The sequence below is a fragment of the Gallinula chloropus genome (assembly GCF_964237585.1).
Source record: "Gallinula chloropus genome assembly, chromosome: 3".
Lineage (NCBI taxonomy): Eukaryota > Metazoa > Chordata > Aves > Gruiformes > Rallidae > Gallinula > Gallinula chloropus.
In genome coordinates this window covers 16,044,031-16,062,609 of record NC_140087.1, presented here as the reverse complement: position 1 = coordinate 16,062,609, position 18,579 = coordinate 16,044,031, and the positions used below count along the sequence as shown (strand labels likewise).

General features: G+C 45.4%; 2 protein-coding genes across 5 annotated transcripts in view; both read right to left on the bottom strand.

Annotated features, from left to right (window-relative positions):
* PNISR (PNN interacting serine and arginine rich protein) overlaps positions 1–12,547 on the bottom strand; it is a 32,151-nt gene extending 19,604 nt beyond the window's left edge. For all 4 annotated transcript variants that reach the window (XM_084262486.1, XM_084262485.1, XM_084262487.1 and 1 more), the window contains exon 1: positions 12,452–12,547. The gene's annotated coding sequence lies outside the window, so the exon portion shown is untranslated. The remainder of the gene's footprint in view (positions 1–12,451) is intronic.
* A 4,680-nt stretch (positions 12,548–17,227) lies between these two features.
* The window catches only part of USP45 (ubiquitin specific peptidase 45), a 45,504-nt gene continuing 44,152 nt past the window's right edge, over positions 17,228–18,579 (bottom strand). Inside the window, exon 17 of the mRNA XM_084262473.1 lies at positions 17,228–18,320. Coding sequence (XP_084118599.1) covers positions 18,187–18,320 — 134 coding nt within the window. The 3' untranslated portion in view covers positions 17,228–18,186. The remainder of the gene's footprint in view (positions 18,321–18,579) is intronic.

Below are 18,579 nucleotides of genomic sequence, written 5' to 3'. Positions count from 1 at the left end.
AAATCAACAAACAATTCCTCTTCCCCACCACATCAGTAACTTAAAGGCTTGAATCAGCTGAGACCGCTTGTGTGTGACAAGAAGCAAACATTTTCCTGAGACATGTCAAGGAGCAGTAACAGGGAAAAGAGAATCAAAGGCCTCTCCCACCTCATTAAAATCTGCATTGCCAAAACTAACTTAGGGTGCTGAAACATGAATTACAAACTTCTTACACAGTTCCCACATCAGAATCACCTGAAAGAAAGGGGCTTCACCCAAGACGGCGAGCAGCTCTAAGCCTAGTTCCCACTAGTGACACAAGGAAATACACAAAAGGCATCCAAATCGCAGGGAAACAAGCTTTACTTTCCTCTACGATGCCTGGGGAGGAAGATTAATACTGGCTAAAATCTACCAAATTCAAACATTTGCAAGGCACTAACAGATGGGTACATAACTGAGAATCTTTGAGAGACTCTGGTTTTGATGTCACCAGTGTATACAACAGGTTCTGAAAAGCAAACAAGTTCAAAGAACAGATCCATTTTGGATCCTGCTTAGAAAGGAAAACACAGACACAACCCTCCCTCATGATGATGGGTTAGGGTTTTTACTCAGCTCTTCTACCCTCCAGTTCAATCAGATTCAGCCTTTCTGTTTTCTCTCTCTCTCTTGCAAACACGAACAAACAAAAGAACATTTATTGGTGCTTCAAGAGCTGTTCCCTAATGTCTGATCACAGAACAGGAACCTGAATCTATTAAAAATCTGTTTACCAATGAAGAAACAGAAGCCAATTCAGGATTCTTTTTGTTTTACGCAGAAACACAATCACATGAAAGGAAAAAAACCCTGCCAATTAACACTCAATTTCAATCACATGTCCTTAACAGATCATGGAAAGTTAATGTGGAATCTCAAAGTTTTAGAATCATTGAACTGCAGTTTTTAAGAGCAGACATGTTCTAATGTATGTTCTGCTGTATGTTTAAAAAACAAAATAAAAGATTCCTGTTCAAAGGCTGGACCTACTGGAATTTTATTCAAAGTCTGGATCTGCTGATGTTTCATTATAACAAGCTACTGGTACTACAATGTGCCACCTTTGAGAGGCTTGCTGGGGAAAGTGTCCCTGCTGGGCATAAAAGCTGACATAGTGGCATAGATAGGACTTACCTTGATCCCCAGCAAATGGCAAAATCTGAGAGCCAACAGCACCCAGAAAAAATTAAAGTTGGTATCGAACTCCCTACTATAATTTAGTGTTTTGCTCAATTAAAAGCCAGGTTAAGACAGAGAAAGAAGATATTTTAAAAGGCAGCTTTCCACTCTTCTCCTTGGCTGCGATGTGCATCTCAGCTATAGATCACAACTAAAGTGCTAACCTGTTCTTTTACTAGAAGGGACCTGCCTACTTGTCTGCAAAATAAGGTATTTTCCAATACAGTTGTATGATGTGTCCAGACACACCACAGGAAGAAGTATACCAACAGAAGCTACTTACCAGTACCAGAGTTCTTTGCATGGTATTTGATATGCTTTACTCTGGGAGTAAATACCTTTAACTCTGGGAGCCCCCCCAGCACTCCCCAAGAAACAGTTACCTTAAAAAGAAATTACAGACCTTAGTGCTGAGGAAACACCACCCTGAAAGCCAGTAGAGCATGGTTTCCTGGTGACTTCCTAACAGCACAGTGCTTGGTGAAGGCACTCATAGTTAGCTGCCCTCTGATGTCCTGAACAGGCCCAGGGCCCACTTGCCTAAACGAGACCACAAACAGAACCTGAGCTCTAATGGACTCGCTCAGATTCCTCAGACAGCTCTACTTCAGCAGCTTCACAGCCTAAGTTCACAAAACCTGTTAGCCAGTTCAGCAGTGCTTGTGGAGAGGTAACTACACTCAGTTAGTGATATCATCAGACAGGAGAAATCTCAGGGAGAGAGGCTCAGACCTGCAAATGGCAAAAGCCAAAGCCCATACGGGAGATGCTGCCTTCCTTACATGACTTAGGACACTGGCTGCAGCAGAACTGAAAAAGAGCTCAAAATTCTACCTCAAAGGATAAGCAAGACCTGCCCCTAAATAAAATTTAATGGGGCTAATGGATAATCTCAGTTCCTCCAGCTTATGTAGGTAGTCCTTGTAGACAAGAAGCACAAAGTCAGCTCAAGAAGAACACAGATTTTGCTTTACCTATTAAACCACCTTTATTTCAACCCATGAGTTTTCTTACTTCTACTCTTTTGATTCTCTCCCCCAACCTGTAACCCAAGCAAACAAAATCAGCTGGTTTGATGTGTAATTTTGTTGCCATGGTAATAGATAATGACTAACTGACCATGGCAATGAACAATGCTGCTGCACTTCGTGCACTGCCCTACCCCATCCTGTTAACAGGCCAAGGAATGTTGATCACGAAGCAGGTCATTCTGGACAGATGAATTACATTGCATGAGGTTGGTGATGCTGCACATGCCTGCAAACACAGGTGTGTGACCACTGATGCCCAGCAGAGTCCCTTGAGGACCACCAACTCGAGTCACTGAGCACACGTGACGAGGAGGAGAATTTGCAGATAACTTCCAGCAAACCACCATCATAAAATGGCCTTTTCCAAGAAATATCATGAACATGTTTATTCTATGTAACCTGTATGCTTTTGTCTGTGAAGCATGCACGTTAGGCATCCAGCACTGCAATAAATAATGCCTGCCTTTTAACACTGCATCTGTGTTACCAGGCTTATTCCCAGCTTTCAGTGACAGTCTCTGGTGAGCCAGATGGGACTCTGCTCGTGAAGCCCAACGGATCTGTGGGACCACAGGATCTCCAGCCACAGTACTGAGGGATTGTCAAGCAGAACTTCCAAGCCCCAGACTGAAGGATTACAAGTCCCCTGGAATTGAATAGGAAGGCATTCTTTTCTTTAAGTAAGGGAGCTCTGGGTAGGAGGTGGGCAAAAGTCCCACCACTGGGATAAGTTCCCACTGAAGCCTGCTTGTAAGGCAGAGCAAAAACTACACAGTTGGGCTAAAGAGACGCCTCATGTGGTAAGTCTCTCCTAGGTGAAAGCCTGTGGAGCAGGGCCCAAAAGGGAAGTCTTCAACATGGGGTTGAAGTCTCTAAGGTTGGGATTTCTGGCAGGGGGATGGAATTCTGGAGGGAGCGCTAACAAGGGCTAGGGTCCCTCCAACAGGTGCCTGTGATAGTGCACAATCACAACCACTATCCTTTTGGGAAATGGATATATTTCTGAGTAAGAAACTCATTCCACAAAGAACTCCTGTGGGATGTATTTTAAAACATTGGAAAAATCTGTGGAGGATGGAATCTTTATCTTGGAAACAACTGATTATTGTAATCATGGTGGCCAATGTGTACCTTAGACAACTGAGAAAAGTGGCCAGAAAATGGGACACTGTGATATATCATCAACTTGCAATTAACGTTGGTTTACAAGAGAGAAGGTAAACTGACTGAAATTACATATGTGGACTTCTTTTTTTTCACGCTACAAAACCATCCAAAGTGGCACAGGATACCTCTGAAAGTTTCTATGGTAATGGTGTTCAAAGAGCAGACATCTGACAAAAACTTGGAAAATGTAATTGTGATATTCGTAAAAAGTGTTTTTAGTATGATTTTGAAGATGATGTATTATTGGTTGCACCTCACAGAAGGGATCAAAACTTAGAGACTGATAACGCTGCTTCTTCATCTCCCCAGTGACATGTAATAGGACAAGGGGAAATGGCCTCAAGTTGCATCAGGGGAGGTTCAGATTGGATATTGGGGAAAATTCCTTTACTAGAAAAGAATGGTGAAGCATTGGACCAGGCTGCCGGGGAGGTAGTGGAGTCACCATCCCTGGAGCTGTTCAAAAAACAGGTAGATGTGGTGCTTTGGGAGATGGTTGAGTGTGGAGTAGGGCTGACATTGGACTTGATGACCTTGGTCTCTCCCAACCTTGATGATTCTATCATTCTGTGATGCTGCTCCTCCTGTGGAAGGAGAGGCAGAACGATTCAGACTGACTGCAAGGAAGGACAAAGGGAAGGGGGGAGGGAGCCCATTAACTCCCCTCTGGGCCCTCTTTGATAGGCAGGTGGTAATGATGGTCCTGTGGTGGTAGAAGTTCCCTTTTCAATAGCTGATTTAAGAGCATGGAAGGAAACTGCAGACATCTATTGGGAGGATCCTAAAAGAGTCACCAAGGTAGCTGAAATAATAATTAGAACTGAAGATCATGATTGGAATGATTTACAGGTGATTTTGGATACTTTGTTGGGTGACACTGAAAAAAGCACAGTATTAAGTGCTGCTAGGAAACAAGTGGAAGGAGCACATGCTAATGGGGATATGCAGGGCCCAGGGGACCAGAATTTTCCATCCACAATCCCCAAGTGGGACCCTGTAAGTGAGGTAGTCCGAGATATACAGCCAGCAGTGCCTAATCCATATACCTTACTGACTTCCTTGAAAGAGGAACATGAACAGTTTACTGTGCTAGACTTAAAGGATGCCTTCCTTTGCACACCTCTGGATATAGAAAGTCAAAGCATATTTGCTTTTCAATGGGAGAGCCCTGCCACAGGACAAAAGACACAACTAACATGGACTATATTTTCACAAGGATTTTAAAATAGCCCTTCAATATTTAGAAATCAACTGGCAAAAGAATTAGAAATCTGGGGAAAAAATTAACAAAACCAAGGAAGAGGTGTTTTGTTGCAATACATGGATGATATCCTGATAGCTGCAGAAAGTAAATGACTATCAGTTTATTGAATTTTCTGGGCAAAGGAGAATACAGAGTTTCCAGAAACAAAGCCCAGATAGGAAAAGAGCAGTAATATATTTAGGATTTGAGAGATCTCAAGGAGAGAGACAATTAGGAAACAAAAGGGAAGAAGCCATCTGCCAAATTCCCGAAGCTCAGAGCACAAAAGAATTAAAAGTCTTTCTGGGTATGACTGGATGATGTCAACTCTGGATTTTTAACTAGGGACTGTATACAAAATCACTATTGAGGCTCCAAAAGAATCCAAAGACCAATATCTGACTTGGACACCTGACTGTCAGAGCTCATTTGAAGAGCTTAAAAAGGCATCAATGATGCCCCCTGCACCGGGTTTACCGGATTTAACCAAACCTTTAGAGCTGATTGTCTGTCAACCACTGGACAAGTCTATTCCAACAGACCAGATCTGAAAGATGAACCTTTGAAAGAGCCTGATCTGCACTTGTTTACAGATGGAAGCAGTTGAGCACAAGAAGGAAAGCGAATGGCCAGATATGCTGTTGTCAGCACCAGTCAGGGACACTACCTGCAAACACATCAGTGCAGAAAGCAGAACTGGTGGTGTTAAAGGAAGCTCTAGGGTGGCAGAAGGAAAAAGGGTAAACATATGGACTGATTCCAAATATGTATTTCGTGTGATCCATGCTCATGGAGCTATTTGGAAATAAAGAGCACTGTTATCCCTTCAAGGATCACTGATAAAGCACAAGGAGGAGATTCTTCAACTCCTACAGGATGTGCAGAAGCCGAAGGAGGTGGCTGAAACGCATTGTAAGGCTCCTCAATTTGGTCAAATGTCTGGAAATGTGATCAATTGGCAGATAAAACTGAAAAGGAGGCTGCAGAATGAGGTATCTGTCCACTAGTGCCAGTAAAACAGATGAAATCCGAAATTTAAAAACAAGACATAGTAAACTAGATAAACAATTGGCAAAACAATTAAAAGCAACTCAAAATACAGGACAGGTGGGTAACACCAGAAACTCATGTAGTACTGACTCCACAAGTTATGTCAGAACTTGCAAAAAAGCAGCATGAGCAGAGGCATTGGTGTACAGATGCTATGATTCCAAGTTTAAGAATATCTGTAGTGTGTCTAGGAATGACAGGAATATTAAAATAAGTAATAGCCAAGTATCCAATTTGTCTTTAATCCTTTAAACCAAAGGAAAGCACCTTTATGAGTAAGAAATCAGGGTAATTCCCCTGGAGATTACTGGCAAGTTGATTTTTTCTGAGTTACCTAGAAAAAATGGATATAGGTATTTGTTGGTGTTAACGGATAGGTTTTCTGGATGGCCGGAGGCTTTTCCTTGTCACACTAACAAAGCAAAAGAAGTGGTTAAAATATTGTTACAAGAAATAATACCAATGTTTGGGATACCATTAGGCATGTCTTCTGATAGAGGACCACATTTTCTAGCAGAGATGGTACAAGCAGGTAAAGTTCTAGGAATAAACTGGCATTTGCACACTCCCTGGAGATGGCAATTGAAGTGAGAAAATTGAAAGGATGTACCAAACTCCAAAAAGGCACCATGGGCTGTATTCTGGTAATTTAGGGTGAAAGCATTGGGGAAAAAAATATATTTTGAAACTTCCAAAGTGGGGAAAAATAACCAAAGCAAGCGAACCTACCCTGTGTGATGTGTACTTTTGTAACCAAGGTAACAGATGATGGCAGATGAGGTAATGGGTGGTGAAACTAACTGAACAATGTTACCAGGTTTATTCCCCTTTTTTTGTGACCACCCCACTACGTGCTTAGTTGCTGCCTGGCATTAAACCACAACAATCAGGAAGACAACTAACCATACCTAGTAAGCCAGGTAAGTACATCTAGCAGACTCTCTCTTCCTCCAGAATTCTATGAGCCTCCCAATACTGTGACAAGATGCTTCTCACCAGTAACGACGTTACATGACGACTACACAGGACACCTTACACATCAACAGCTCCTGCAGAAGTGTAGGTCTGGGTATTCCCAGCAGCTTGTCCCAGGAAATTCATGAACATGAAATAACTTGGCAGTGAAAAGTAAGTACTTTTTGGGAGAAGATTTAAGTAGGGTATTTGTTAGAAGAAAGATTACCTCAACTCCAAGAAATCACAAGACAGCCTAGGACTCAGGCTGTCCCAAGAGGGAAAGTTGCAGTCACCTTCTGCTGCCTACTAAGATGAAGAGATCAAGGTTAGATCTTCTTACATCACATACTGGCATCATTTGACTAGACCAGATGATGAAACTATCTGTCAGTTTGGTGGTGTTCAATCTTGTAGACAGGTAGTCTAACGACAGACAATTCTAGAGCCTACAGAACCACAGCCAATAAGCAAGTGCTTCCTGATGCAGAGAGAGGCCGTTGCATCACCTTCCTGATAATGTTACTCATCATCCCTGAACAGCAGGTCCATATGTGGCATGAGATGCCCCAACAAGTTTTATTTGCAACCTGAGCTCTGACACGTAGCTGCCCAAGTTCTTCTGCTGACTAAAGATCTTGTCTTGCAAGCCTCCCCAACAGGCATTGCATTTTAGCAAAGAAGTATCCATTGTCTAAATAAACAAAAAAAGATGAAACCACAGGCCACTGTGCATGCTTTGGGATCCCCTATACAAGCTAGTCTTTGGTCCCTGGGATTTAAAAGCAACACACTCTTTTTGATATTCCATTCACTGGCCAGGTACCTAGGTTAAAAAATACCCACTTGTTCCATCTGCTCCAAAATAACCTGCCACTGCAGACATAACTTTCTGATTGTATTTAGGTCTGCAGAGTAGGTGATGAGAAGGATCCCAAAAGGTATATAATAAACTGCAAGTACTGATTTTGAAACAGTCTTACTAATCAGTATCATTAGCTAAGTAATCTTTTGACATGAGCTCAGGACAACACAAGAGTAACACAACACAAGGCACATCAGTCTGATGCTCTCCGTGGAATTCCTGGACAGCAGGGAGTCATCTCAACAGCACCACATGTGCTGTGGGCAGAACTTCTCTGTCCCATACAGGCTTAGGCTCTGGAAATGGACCTAAAGGAAGCAGAGGTTCTTTAATTCAACAGCCAGATCTCTTGATTTTCTGTGCAAGGGCCTTGCTCTAATGTAAGGACTGTTCCTTTCGTTCAAGGTAGCTGACAATGACTCCGTGAACCTTTAGTACAGTGATTGAAAGTTTATGGTGAATTTCCATGAGGAATTTTGCAGAGCCATTCAGTTGCAAAGAGAGTAAATCTAACCATACACTCACAACACCTAGAGCAGTTAGGAGAAAAACAGGAATCAGAAAAATGCCATCAAGAGTTCAAGCTGAACAGAACTGCTTGAGAACTGGTTTTCTGTCCCCTTCCTCCCAGTATGCTATTGCTTTGATAAGGGTCATGATAGCATAGACATCACAGATGAGGCTGGAAGGACCAGTGGCAAAATACTCTAGGGATACACCCCAACAGTTCACATATTTCTCCCAAGGAATTACATAGAGCAGCTCATCCACGGTATTACTGACATCCAACCAAGCTGGAGTCCAAAGTCAGTAAAAGACACAGACTGTATAAACTCCATGAGTATCTATGTGACTGTGCTCCAAACTGAAAGGAATTATAAACTGAGCAATTCTTCCATGACTGTGTCACTGGAATGAAGAGTACTTTAAGAATCTGTACATAACAGGAGAGACTGAAAAATGGCCTTGCATACCCAGAGAAGCCCCTCTACAGAGAAGAAAAATTTACTGTAGAAAGGGCAGCACAAGAGTCATCAGCTGGTGGTCATAACGTGAGACACCAAGCCAGTTAAATCAAAATACCTCTGGAGCAGAAAAGACCTGGGAGTATGCACCCACAGAGGGACAAAGTCTGGGAGTTACTCTAGTAGAGCTACAGGTACACACTCACTCAGATATACATATCAGATTCTATTTTATTTGGGAAAACAAATATTTCCTACTGTATTATATTCAGCTGCTGATTAGAAAATTTAGTGTTTATATGGTGAGTTAAGTTCCTAATACATGGAGGAAAAAAGCATTTAAAATAACCATCCTGACTGCTACTCCATTTCACCATCCTGCTTTTAGCTGGCCAAAGATTTCTCTGCATCACCTAGGGCATCACACTAAGTTGTTGCAGGTATTTAATGCCCAGACACTAATGCATCTTTCCTCTTCCTGAGAACCAGAAGCTATGCCGATGTGTCTGATGGGATCTGTCAGCAAGACGGCCAGTCAAAAAAATTCTTCAAGCCCATTTATAGCTGTGTATCATTAGAGCACTGGAAGTCAACTTCAGTTACTCCACTGCATTTTAACATGAGAACTATTCTTTCTCAGACTGAAGAACAGAGGCTTTCCAAATACGTAGCCAAGATCCAAAATAAAGAACCAGAAAAAGAACTGGGAAAAGAACCAGCTCATTCAGCATCTATGAAGTTTTCCAGAACCTAGTTCACATGTCAGTCACATGGCTGACTAATATTTACAGTGCTACAAGATGAAGCATGCTGAACAAAGGCCAAATTTAAAAGGGAAAAAAAAAAGAAAGTACTATGAAAATCTCTTCAGTGAGTCATTTGAGCAGTGTGGCTTCCAAGGTCTGCTATTTTAAACTTAAATCCACATAGCCACTAAGCTGAAGCCAACTCTTTTAAAAGAACAGAAGGACCAGATATTGGCAACTTGGGTATCGTTCACTTGTTTTTTGTATTTTGAAGACATAAGGACAAACACATGCTTTGATTATCATAAAGCACCAAAACTACTGTTAAAACATTCACTCTCACAGACACACCATAATTACTTCAGTAGTTTGAGTCAAAACTCTATTGAGTTTGAGGGGGAAAAAAAGTCCAATCTCATTATTTTTCGGACGTCATTCCAGTAGAAGACCTGATGCTACATTTCCAGTTACCCATGTAACACAGCTTCTATTTTTTTTCCTGAAGTTAACTGTCAATCTGCAACTTCTTCCACGATGAACACACTCTATACAGAAAATCAATAGCACCAGTAACTAAATAAACAACTGTTCCTCACTGCTTGTGAGCAGATACAACCCTCAGTGACAGAGAGTTATCACTTAAGGAAGAGAGATCAGCCAGTGACTAAAGAATATCTAATAAAACATACCCACAGCATTACTTGTCACCAAAGGTAGACTTACAACCATTGAGCACTTCAGACATGAAAAGCAGTGAGACTGGACACTCCTGTCTCTGTAATATTTTTGTGTAATTCTGCACCTAACTGAAAATCAGACATGGTTAAGACTCCTCTGTGCCACTACAGGTTACGTGGTGAGCTGTCCACTGAAAATTTGTGGAACTGTGCTAAGTTTGTGAACTCTTAAGCCCTGCAATACCTCTGAGCCCCAAAGTGGAGACACCATTCTTTCAGAGCAGGACATCACACATCACACGTGAAAAGGGCCACAGGGGAAGTCTTGTAATGGCACAACAGAAGAGATGACACTGGGGTTGCTGCTGCCCCAGGGCAAATTAAAAACCAGTCACTTGTCTTCTGATTTGCCACTGAATTGTCAGTACTGCTAGCTGCTTGCCCCTGGACAAAGCCGAGGCTCACAGTTCCTCCTGTGTTTGTTCTGCAGCCAGGGAGAGCTGCAACGACTCTCAGTTCTGCTTGACTTCAGAATTGGAAGGGAGTTTCTTCAGCTGGACTGGGCTGTTACTTGTAATCCTGCCTTTGCAAATGATGCTTGACTAGTGTCTGCTGGTAGACACGTGCCTTATGCTTTGAATACCACCACTCCTCATGTTTAAAAGGTGGTTGACCCTTCACCTTAAAGAAATCCTTTGGAGCATCCCTTGCTCCCTGTGCCCCATATCTTTCCTTAAAGATTGCTTGTATACCAAATTTTACAGGTATGACTGTAACAGAAGACTCAAAACAACCACCAATGTGGCTGAATACACTGCATCATAATTTGCTTCAGAAACCTGGGACATTTCAGCTGGGGTGGCACATCATGGATTGTTTTAATGGCTTGGGTTGGAAGGGGGCTTCAAAGAGCATCCAGTCCAACACCCTGCCACGGGCAGGGACATCTTGCACTAGCCCAGGCTGCCCAAAGCCCCATCCAACCTGGCCTTGAACACTGCCAGGGAGGGGGCATCCTCAACTTCCCTGGGCAGCACGTCCAGTGTCTCACCACCTTCATCATACAAAATTCATTCCTTACAGAATGCTTTGGGCTGGAAGGGACCTCAAGGATCATGTAGTCCCAACCCCCTGCCACGCGCAGGGACACCCTCCACTAGACCTGGTTGCCCAAATCCCCATCCAACCCAGCCCTGAACACCACCAGGGATGGGGCTTCCAGAACCAATCTGGGCAATCTGTGCCACAGCCTTGCTACCCTCATAGTAAAGTCCAGTCTAAAGCTACCCTCAGTTTAGAAGTGTTGAACTATTACACCATGTCCTACCACTACAGGCCCTGGTAACAAACCTCTCACCATCTTTCTTGTAAGCTCCCTTTATACACTGAAAGGCCACAGTAAGGTATTCCTAAGAGCCTTCTCTTCTCCAGGCTGACTAACCCAAATACTCTCAGCCTGCCTTCAAGAGGAGGTGCTCCAGGCCCTCCCCCCCCATTTTTGTGGCCCTACCCTTTACTGTAAGGCCTAGTTTGACACTGAACTTTGTGGGATTGTCTGACAAAGTACAGAGAATCTGCCTGGATAAGTGCTTAATGCAAAAAGGTTTGCCAACCTGTGGTCTGGTTAGGGATGAATTTAGAGCCGCCCTGCACTTGCCAAGCTACTGAACCGGGTTGAGGTACCTTACAAACGTTGCTGCGTGCGATGGCACGGTTAGTCTTAGTTCTCTGGAGCCCTCCAGTGGAACGAACTCATGCGAATAGCCACGAAACCCATGAAACAGCACAGGCGTTCCACAAAGACACTTCATCTGCAGGAGCCGGGCTGCCCTGACACAGCCAGCCAACAACCCCTGGCACACATGTTGCTTCCTAACCGGGGCACTGCTCAGAGCTGCGGTTGCTCCCCCCGGCGCATCGCGGGGCCTTTACTCCGCTAGCGACGAGCGACGTTCCTTCGGTGGGGCCCGGGCCGGCCCTGCGCTCCCCCCGCGCGTACGTGCGCCCCGCACGGGCCTCTCCCGGTCACCTCGCAGGGCCGAGCGCACCCACGGCGGGTTCACCCCCGGGCAGAGGCGCTGCCGGGCGGCGCCGGGCCCCCCGCGCGGCCCTGGGGCATGCGCACTGGCGGGTAACGGTACCCGTCCCCCGCAGGGCACCGGGGACCCCCCAGCGGGGAGGCGACGCGTGCGCCCCGGGCGGAACGGGGTACCGAGAGCTCCCCGGCACCGGCCGCCCCTCGTTCTCCCCGCGCCCCCGCCGCGCATGCGCAGCGGGCTACCCGGGCGGCAGCGGCGGCGGGGTGGGGGGAGGGCGAGGAGCTCTAGTCTTCCCTTCTCGTCCGGGCCGGCGGTTCCCGCTCGGGGCGGCGCGGCGCTGCCGGCTCCTCGCGGCCGGCGAGGAGCTGCCGCCACGGCGCGCGGCGCCCTCCAACGCCTCCCGGCTCGGCTGGGGGAGGAGGAGGAGGAGCAGCGGAGGGGAAGCTCGGGTCAGCTCGTCACCCGCCGACCCCCGGGAGCGCTGGCGAGCGCGGCCTGCCCTGCTACTTACACTCTCCCCTGCCTCCCGCCGCAGGCGTCGCCGCTGCTACCGCTCCGCAGCCGCTTTCTCCCCTCTTTCGCTCCTCGTCTTCACGAACAAGACAATATGGCGCCTACTGGCGCTCACCCGGAAGTAAAACGCGTCACAGTGGTGACCCTGGCCTGCGACATGAGATCGCGTCTCGCCACCATCTTTGGTGAGGGCTGGCGGTGCCTCCCTTCCCCCCCCGCTCCCCTCGGCGGGCAGCGCCGCGTCGCCGCCATCTTTACTGTGGGCAGCCACACAAGTTCCTGTCGCTCGCCGCTCTCCATGGCAGCCGCGGCGGGGGAGGAAGGCGGGGCCGCGCTCCCGCCAGCCTCTCCCTGTGCGGCGGGGGGAGACCCCGGCCGGCACCGCCGCCCCGCCCCGCACCTGCGCCTCCCGCCAAAGACTGCCGCTCGGGGCCGCCGGGGCCATGCCCGGCCCGGCAGCCGCGGAGGCCCCGCGGGGAGGGGGAGGGAGGGCTCTCCCTCGGGCCCACATCACCTCCTCAGCGTGGGACGCCCCAGAAGCCTCCCGGCGGCGGGGCTGGAGCGCAGCTGGGAAGCAGCCGGTATTCACCTTCCCGCCCGCCTGCGGTAGTGTGAGGAGACCCACGGGAAGGTCCCGGGCTCCGCGGCCGCCGCAGGTGTCTGCTAGTCAGAGAGCATCATCGTGGGTCCCGCTCTGGGCGCCGGAGCCCGCCTGAAGACGTTCAGAGAGCCGCCTCAGCAAGGGGCTGAGCCCTGGGCAGTGGCACTGCATCGCAGTACACAGGCGGCTTAGATGTTGCAGGGCTGCAGGGTTTCGGCAGCCTGCGAGCCCGCAGATCGGAGCATTGGCAGAGCAGGACAAGTCCTCAAGTACTTTCATCAGAACACCCGAATTAGCGTCTGAGATTTGCCTTAAAATTGCCACTGCGTGAAGATAAACCAAAATCGCCACGTCTCTTGCACCAGCACTGGGGGTTGATTCTGTTGGCAAGGGCGTCGTGGTTGCATTGCGTTTCGTGGAACAGATTTCCATTAGCTAGCACATTTCTTACTGCTGGGATCACTTCCTTTGCTTCCTCTAGCGTCATCTGTTGCAAACGCTGAAAACATCCATCATCCCTTTGATCACTGGGTAAAGTAACATTAATCCCCTCATGGAGTTAGCAGAATAAATCTGCAGAAAATTGAAAGCTTCAAGAAACTTGTGCTTTACCTCATGTAATGATTTCATTGTAAGATTTGTCAGTGCCACCTATGCTGCATTTTGCTGTTAAATTAAGTGTTCTAGAGATCTACCTCTTTTATTGTCACAGTGGCCAGCCCAAGAATGCTTTCCATGGGCAGAAGTGTGTTGGAAGTTTTACATCTGTCCAGCAGCAGCTTGACGCACAGCTGGAACCCAGGAGTGGTACCAATGGATGCGCAAGCTTAAAGCTACTACCGAACCTGGGGATGTGAGGGGAACTCACTCTTGGTCCTGGTCTTGTTACAGAGTTACAGAACTCGATTCTTGTAAAGGGAACAAACTGTCTCTTAATCTGTGGCCTGTGCCACAGATGGTAAGGCAGGGGGGCACAAGTGGTGTAGCTTAAGTGTTTGAGGATTTGGACTCGTCTGTGTAGCTCTTCCAAGTGAAGCTGTGGCACAAGATGAAGGGAAAAAAATACTCTCTCTTTACTTAGGGACATAAAATGGAAGCTTTGTGAACTCAGTTGTACAACACACAGCTTGTATTTAAACAATATAGATTTCCAAATGGTTAGATGTTTTATTTATAGATTTGTCAAACAATATCTCCACCGTGGATGAAAAGACAAAATGAATAGAAGACAAATGGCAGCTTTGGGGAAACTTGTGGGGGGTTCCAGGTGTCTATATACAAATAAAGTACTTCTCATAAATCAGGTTTACTTACTGAAGACTGAGGAACTATTTACTTTGCTTTCATCTTCATAGCTTTAAAGGCACTGTTGTGTGACTGGCCAGCAGAGAGCTGCTCAGGAGTCACACCTTTTCTCAGATACCCCTGCTGCCTTGCCAGCAGAGCCAGGGTGGTGGTGAGGAGAGGCAAGACCATAGTTACAGCACCTCTTCCAGTACGAGCTCTGCTAGTTCACGAAACGCAAGGGATGGGACTGGGAAACACTGCGTTATGATTAAGGATCGATGAAAGAAAAGGCATTGCTGCACAGGCTTATGGAGACCCTGAAAACATGAAGATGAGGATGATGAAGGAAACAGCGGTGCCCTTGTGAGAGGAGAAGGGTGGGATGAAGAGAAAGCCATTTCTAAGCTGTTCCCATGTGAAGCAGCGGGATACCTCACTTTCTCGGGGTCGGGGGAGCACACAGGCACAGGTAGCTCTATGATGCTGTAGGCCTGAAAAATTTTTGGTTTCTTACTTTACAGCCCTTCACTTAAATTCTGAGAAGACAGAGGGTTTTTTTGCAATAACGTGCACGCATCCATCAGTTGCAGGAAGCTACAGGTTCCCAGACTTTGCAAACTGCCCCTAGGATCATGTTTAACATTTTAGCAAACAGAGGACATGCATCCCCGTTTTCCTGGAGCGCTGACCTTCTCTTGCAGTTCCTGAACCAGTACACAGTTAGGTACAATCACTTGTTTTGGAGCCAAATTTCTCCACACACACACACAAAAAAAGCAACCCTACATCTTGAAGGACACTAAGTCTGACTTGTATTTAAAACTGGGTATGTTCATCATCAGTTCTTCATTCTAAAGCCATGACTTCACCTCTTGCCCTCACTCTTACAGAGTGTCTCCTTCTATATTTTCATGCCTGGTCCTGCCTCTGAACTTACTGGAGTTGCTGCTAACTCTGATTCTTCTTAATTATTTCTTTTTTTCAGCTGGGGAAGCCTCACCCTGAAGCAATAGTGATGTCTGCCTCAGATAAAGGCGTTATCTTTTTTTCATGCTATTTTCTCTCCGTGTCCTATAAAAACCCACCGTTGTTCTGTTTCCTTCCTAGTTTTATACTCTAGGGAGGTAATTCTAGTCTAAAAAGTAGGACATTAACATAGGTGCTTAAGTTCAGTAGTTCTGTAGAAGTCAGCAAAGCTGGGAGCTTTGGCCCTAAAGTCTTCTTTTTAAGGTGGACAAAACACACTCTATCTGTGGTGCCCAGCAAGACTGTGTCACAGAAGTGAAACTTCATTGTTATTTGCTGTGATTCTCACCTAGAACTAATTCTGGGTTTTGATCGGTTATATACAAAGAGAGGGAGGAAGGTGTGTGTAGGTGGATGAAGGGTACGGGAGGAGAAAGAGGTAGAAGAAAATTAACATAGTTTAACCAACTCTAGCCTAAATATGACCCTTCCTTCTGTCCTTCCTTCCTCTGCATTTAGCTGGAATACAGACGGCTAAAGCTGACCGCTTGGTTTCACTGAGATTTACGTCTTTTGAGTTGTACAGAGACGATTTTAATCTGTGGAGGGGAAAAATAATTGCAGTGTCCAAAAAGCATAGCCCAATTTTAACCTAAACAGTGTAGTTTTCCTTTGGAAAACTGTCCTGGTTTCAGTCAGGATGGAGTTAACTTCTTTCGTAGCAGCGGATGGAATGCTGTGTTTGAGAGTTAAAGTGAAAGCAGTGCTGAGAACACCCTGATGTGTTTAGTTGCTTTCAGACAGTCAAGGACTCTCTATATTTCTCTATTCATGAGAGAGGAGGGGCAAAGCCAGGACAGGTGACCCAAACGGGCCAAAGAAAGTATTCCACACCAATTACATCATGCTCAGTATAAAGGGGGGCTGATGGGAGGAGGAGGGGGGCTGCTCCAGGATGCGCGGTTCTTGGGGGATGGTCGGGTTCCAGGATGGCTCTGGGTGGCACAGCCTGAGCTGTGGGTTCGGTGAGAAACTGCATTGTGTATCAACAGTTTCATAGATTTTTTTGCTCTAAAGTCCTGTTAGCATTGTTATATTGTATCTTTCTGCTATTTTAGTAAAATATCCTTATAACAACCCACGGGCTTTTGGTGTCTTGGTTTTGGGGTTGTTATTTGCCCCTTCCTTTTCCCTTGCCTCGCCTCACACCTCTCTTTCCCTGCTCTTTTCCTTTAAAGAGCAGGCAGCTGCGTGGATCTCGGCTCTCAGCCGGGGTAAAACCACGACAGAAACAAAATCCTGTGCAACCAGGGGCTCACTCTGTTTTGACAATCAGTTGCCTGGCCTAAAGACCCTTAGTGCCTGCACAAGTATCTCCAAGCACCATGACTGCAAAATGCAGTCTGAGCAAATGCAGCTGTGGCACGTTGCACTGTGTTTTCTTAGGCAAAAGAGTGAACGTAGGTGGGATGAAGCTCTGAAACAGAACTAGAGAACAGGAACGTCGTCGCATGAGGAGGTATGACAGCATGTGGTGGAGACAGTCAGAGGAACAGCATGTTTTTTTGGCCAAAAAACATTTCCATAAATGAAAAGAGTAAGCAGGAATAAACACAGTCGTGTCTCCACCAAAGATAAAGTTGAACAGGATGGAACTGTTAGGGAAGTAATTTGTATTTAAGTAACTGCTTATTAAATAATTACCACGTAGCTTCAAAGCAGTCATCAGATTTCAACCTTAAAATGTATCTATTACTCCCTGGGATGGAAATGAGTAATTACCAAAAGAACAACTTGGAACAGGAGAGTCAAACAGGACACAGAGACAGGTTCTGCAACTGGGACATCCGCTGTCCTCCACTGATAACAAAGGTAAGCCCAGAGGGCAGAAGTCATCATTTACTGCCCAACTCACACACACAGTGCAAAAATAATGTATAGTTTATTACCCAGGTGAGAAAAGTATTTGGGAACAGATAAACAAATTCATGTTTATAACCAAAAGCAGCAACTGCCCAGTTACACTTAACCCCCATACATACTCATACACAAGCCTATGTGCTGTACATTGTCATTATTATGAAGTCAAAAATTTATTAAATACAGAACTATTTGCAATTCTTCTTCCTAGTAGGTAAACTGACAATATATATTGATGGATTTTTTTATATTTATATATATATATGAAGATATACATATGCACACCAAATATATATTTGTGTTGAAACAGGACTACTTTGCTATACCAGTTCCAGTTGGAGACAGCTGAAAGGATACTGGAGATCTGAGTGTTCACTGTCACTTTGCAGAAGCTGTGTTTTCCCAATCTATTCCCAGCTCTACCACAAAAGCACAGCTGTCACTCCATTCGGGAAGCACTGTGCTTTCCAGTCACTACATGTGCAAGTGACACGATTTGATGGGTTCTTGTTGGCAGAAATCTTAACAGCTGACACCCAACCCAGTGACAGGAAGGACCAGGACTAGATCACAAAAAGTTGAGATATTTTATATATGTCGTTACTGTACACCAGCAAATCCAGGCACTTTATCAGTATTTTTATTCTCAACTCTTCTAGAGCTATGGGTGAAAGCTTATCTACTGAAATCAAGAACAAACTTTCTATAGACTTCAGTAGGGTAGGACATCAACTTACATTCTAATGACAGTGTGTTTTAATGAATCCAGGAGTTTTAATGGTTTGGCAAAGTGTGTACTTTAAGAGAACTGTTCAGATATTTATTATAGCGTGACTGAACTTCAGAGTCAACATATGATAAATTCTCTACAAGGCACAATATTTACAGGTACTCTTACCATTGCATCTTTAAATAAGATAAACTAACTGCTACCATCTTTTAAACTAAACTGTTGAGAATTATAGTAATAATCTCTCATAAAAAAGTAGATATGCTTGTGCGTTTAGTACTCTCGATTCTGGAACCACCTGAACATGTGCATCACTAACATACACCCACTGTCCTCCTGAGGCTCCCATGGCTTCTTTTAAACCTGAAATGCAAAAGCACAAAAAGGTTTTTTCTTGTCTTTGACACCATCATCAAACAAATACAGTGGATATTTCAAAAAGCAAGAGCAGCTTCTAACACACAAGAATAACTCATGACTTAGATGCAGTCTGCTATTTGTAGTCTGAAATTTACAGGCCAAAGAATAAGAGAAACTGGTGGAAGACAACGGTTACCAATGTTCTCTGACATCACTTTTTTTTTCCTCATATTTTTTCAAGCCTATGATGTTTTGAGTAGAG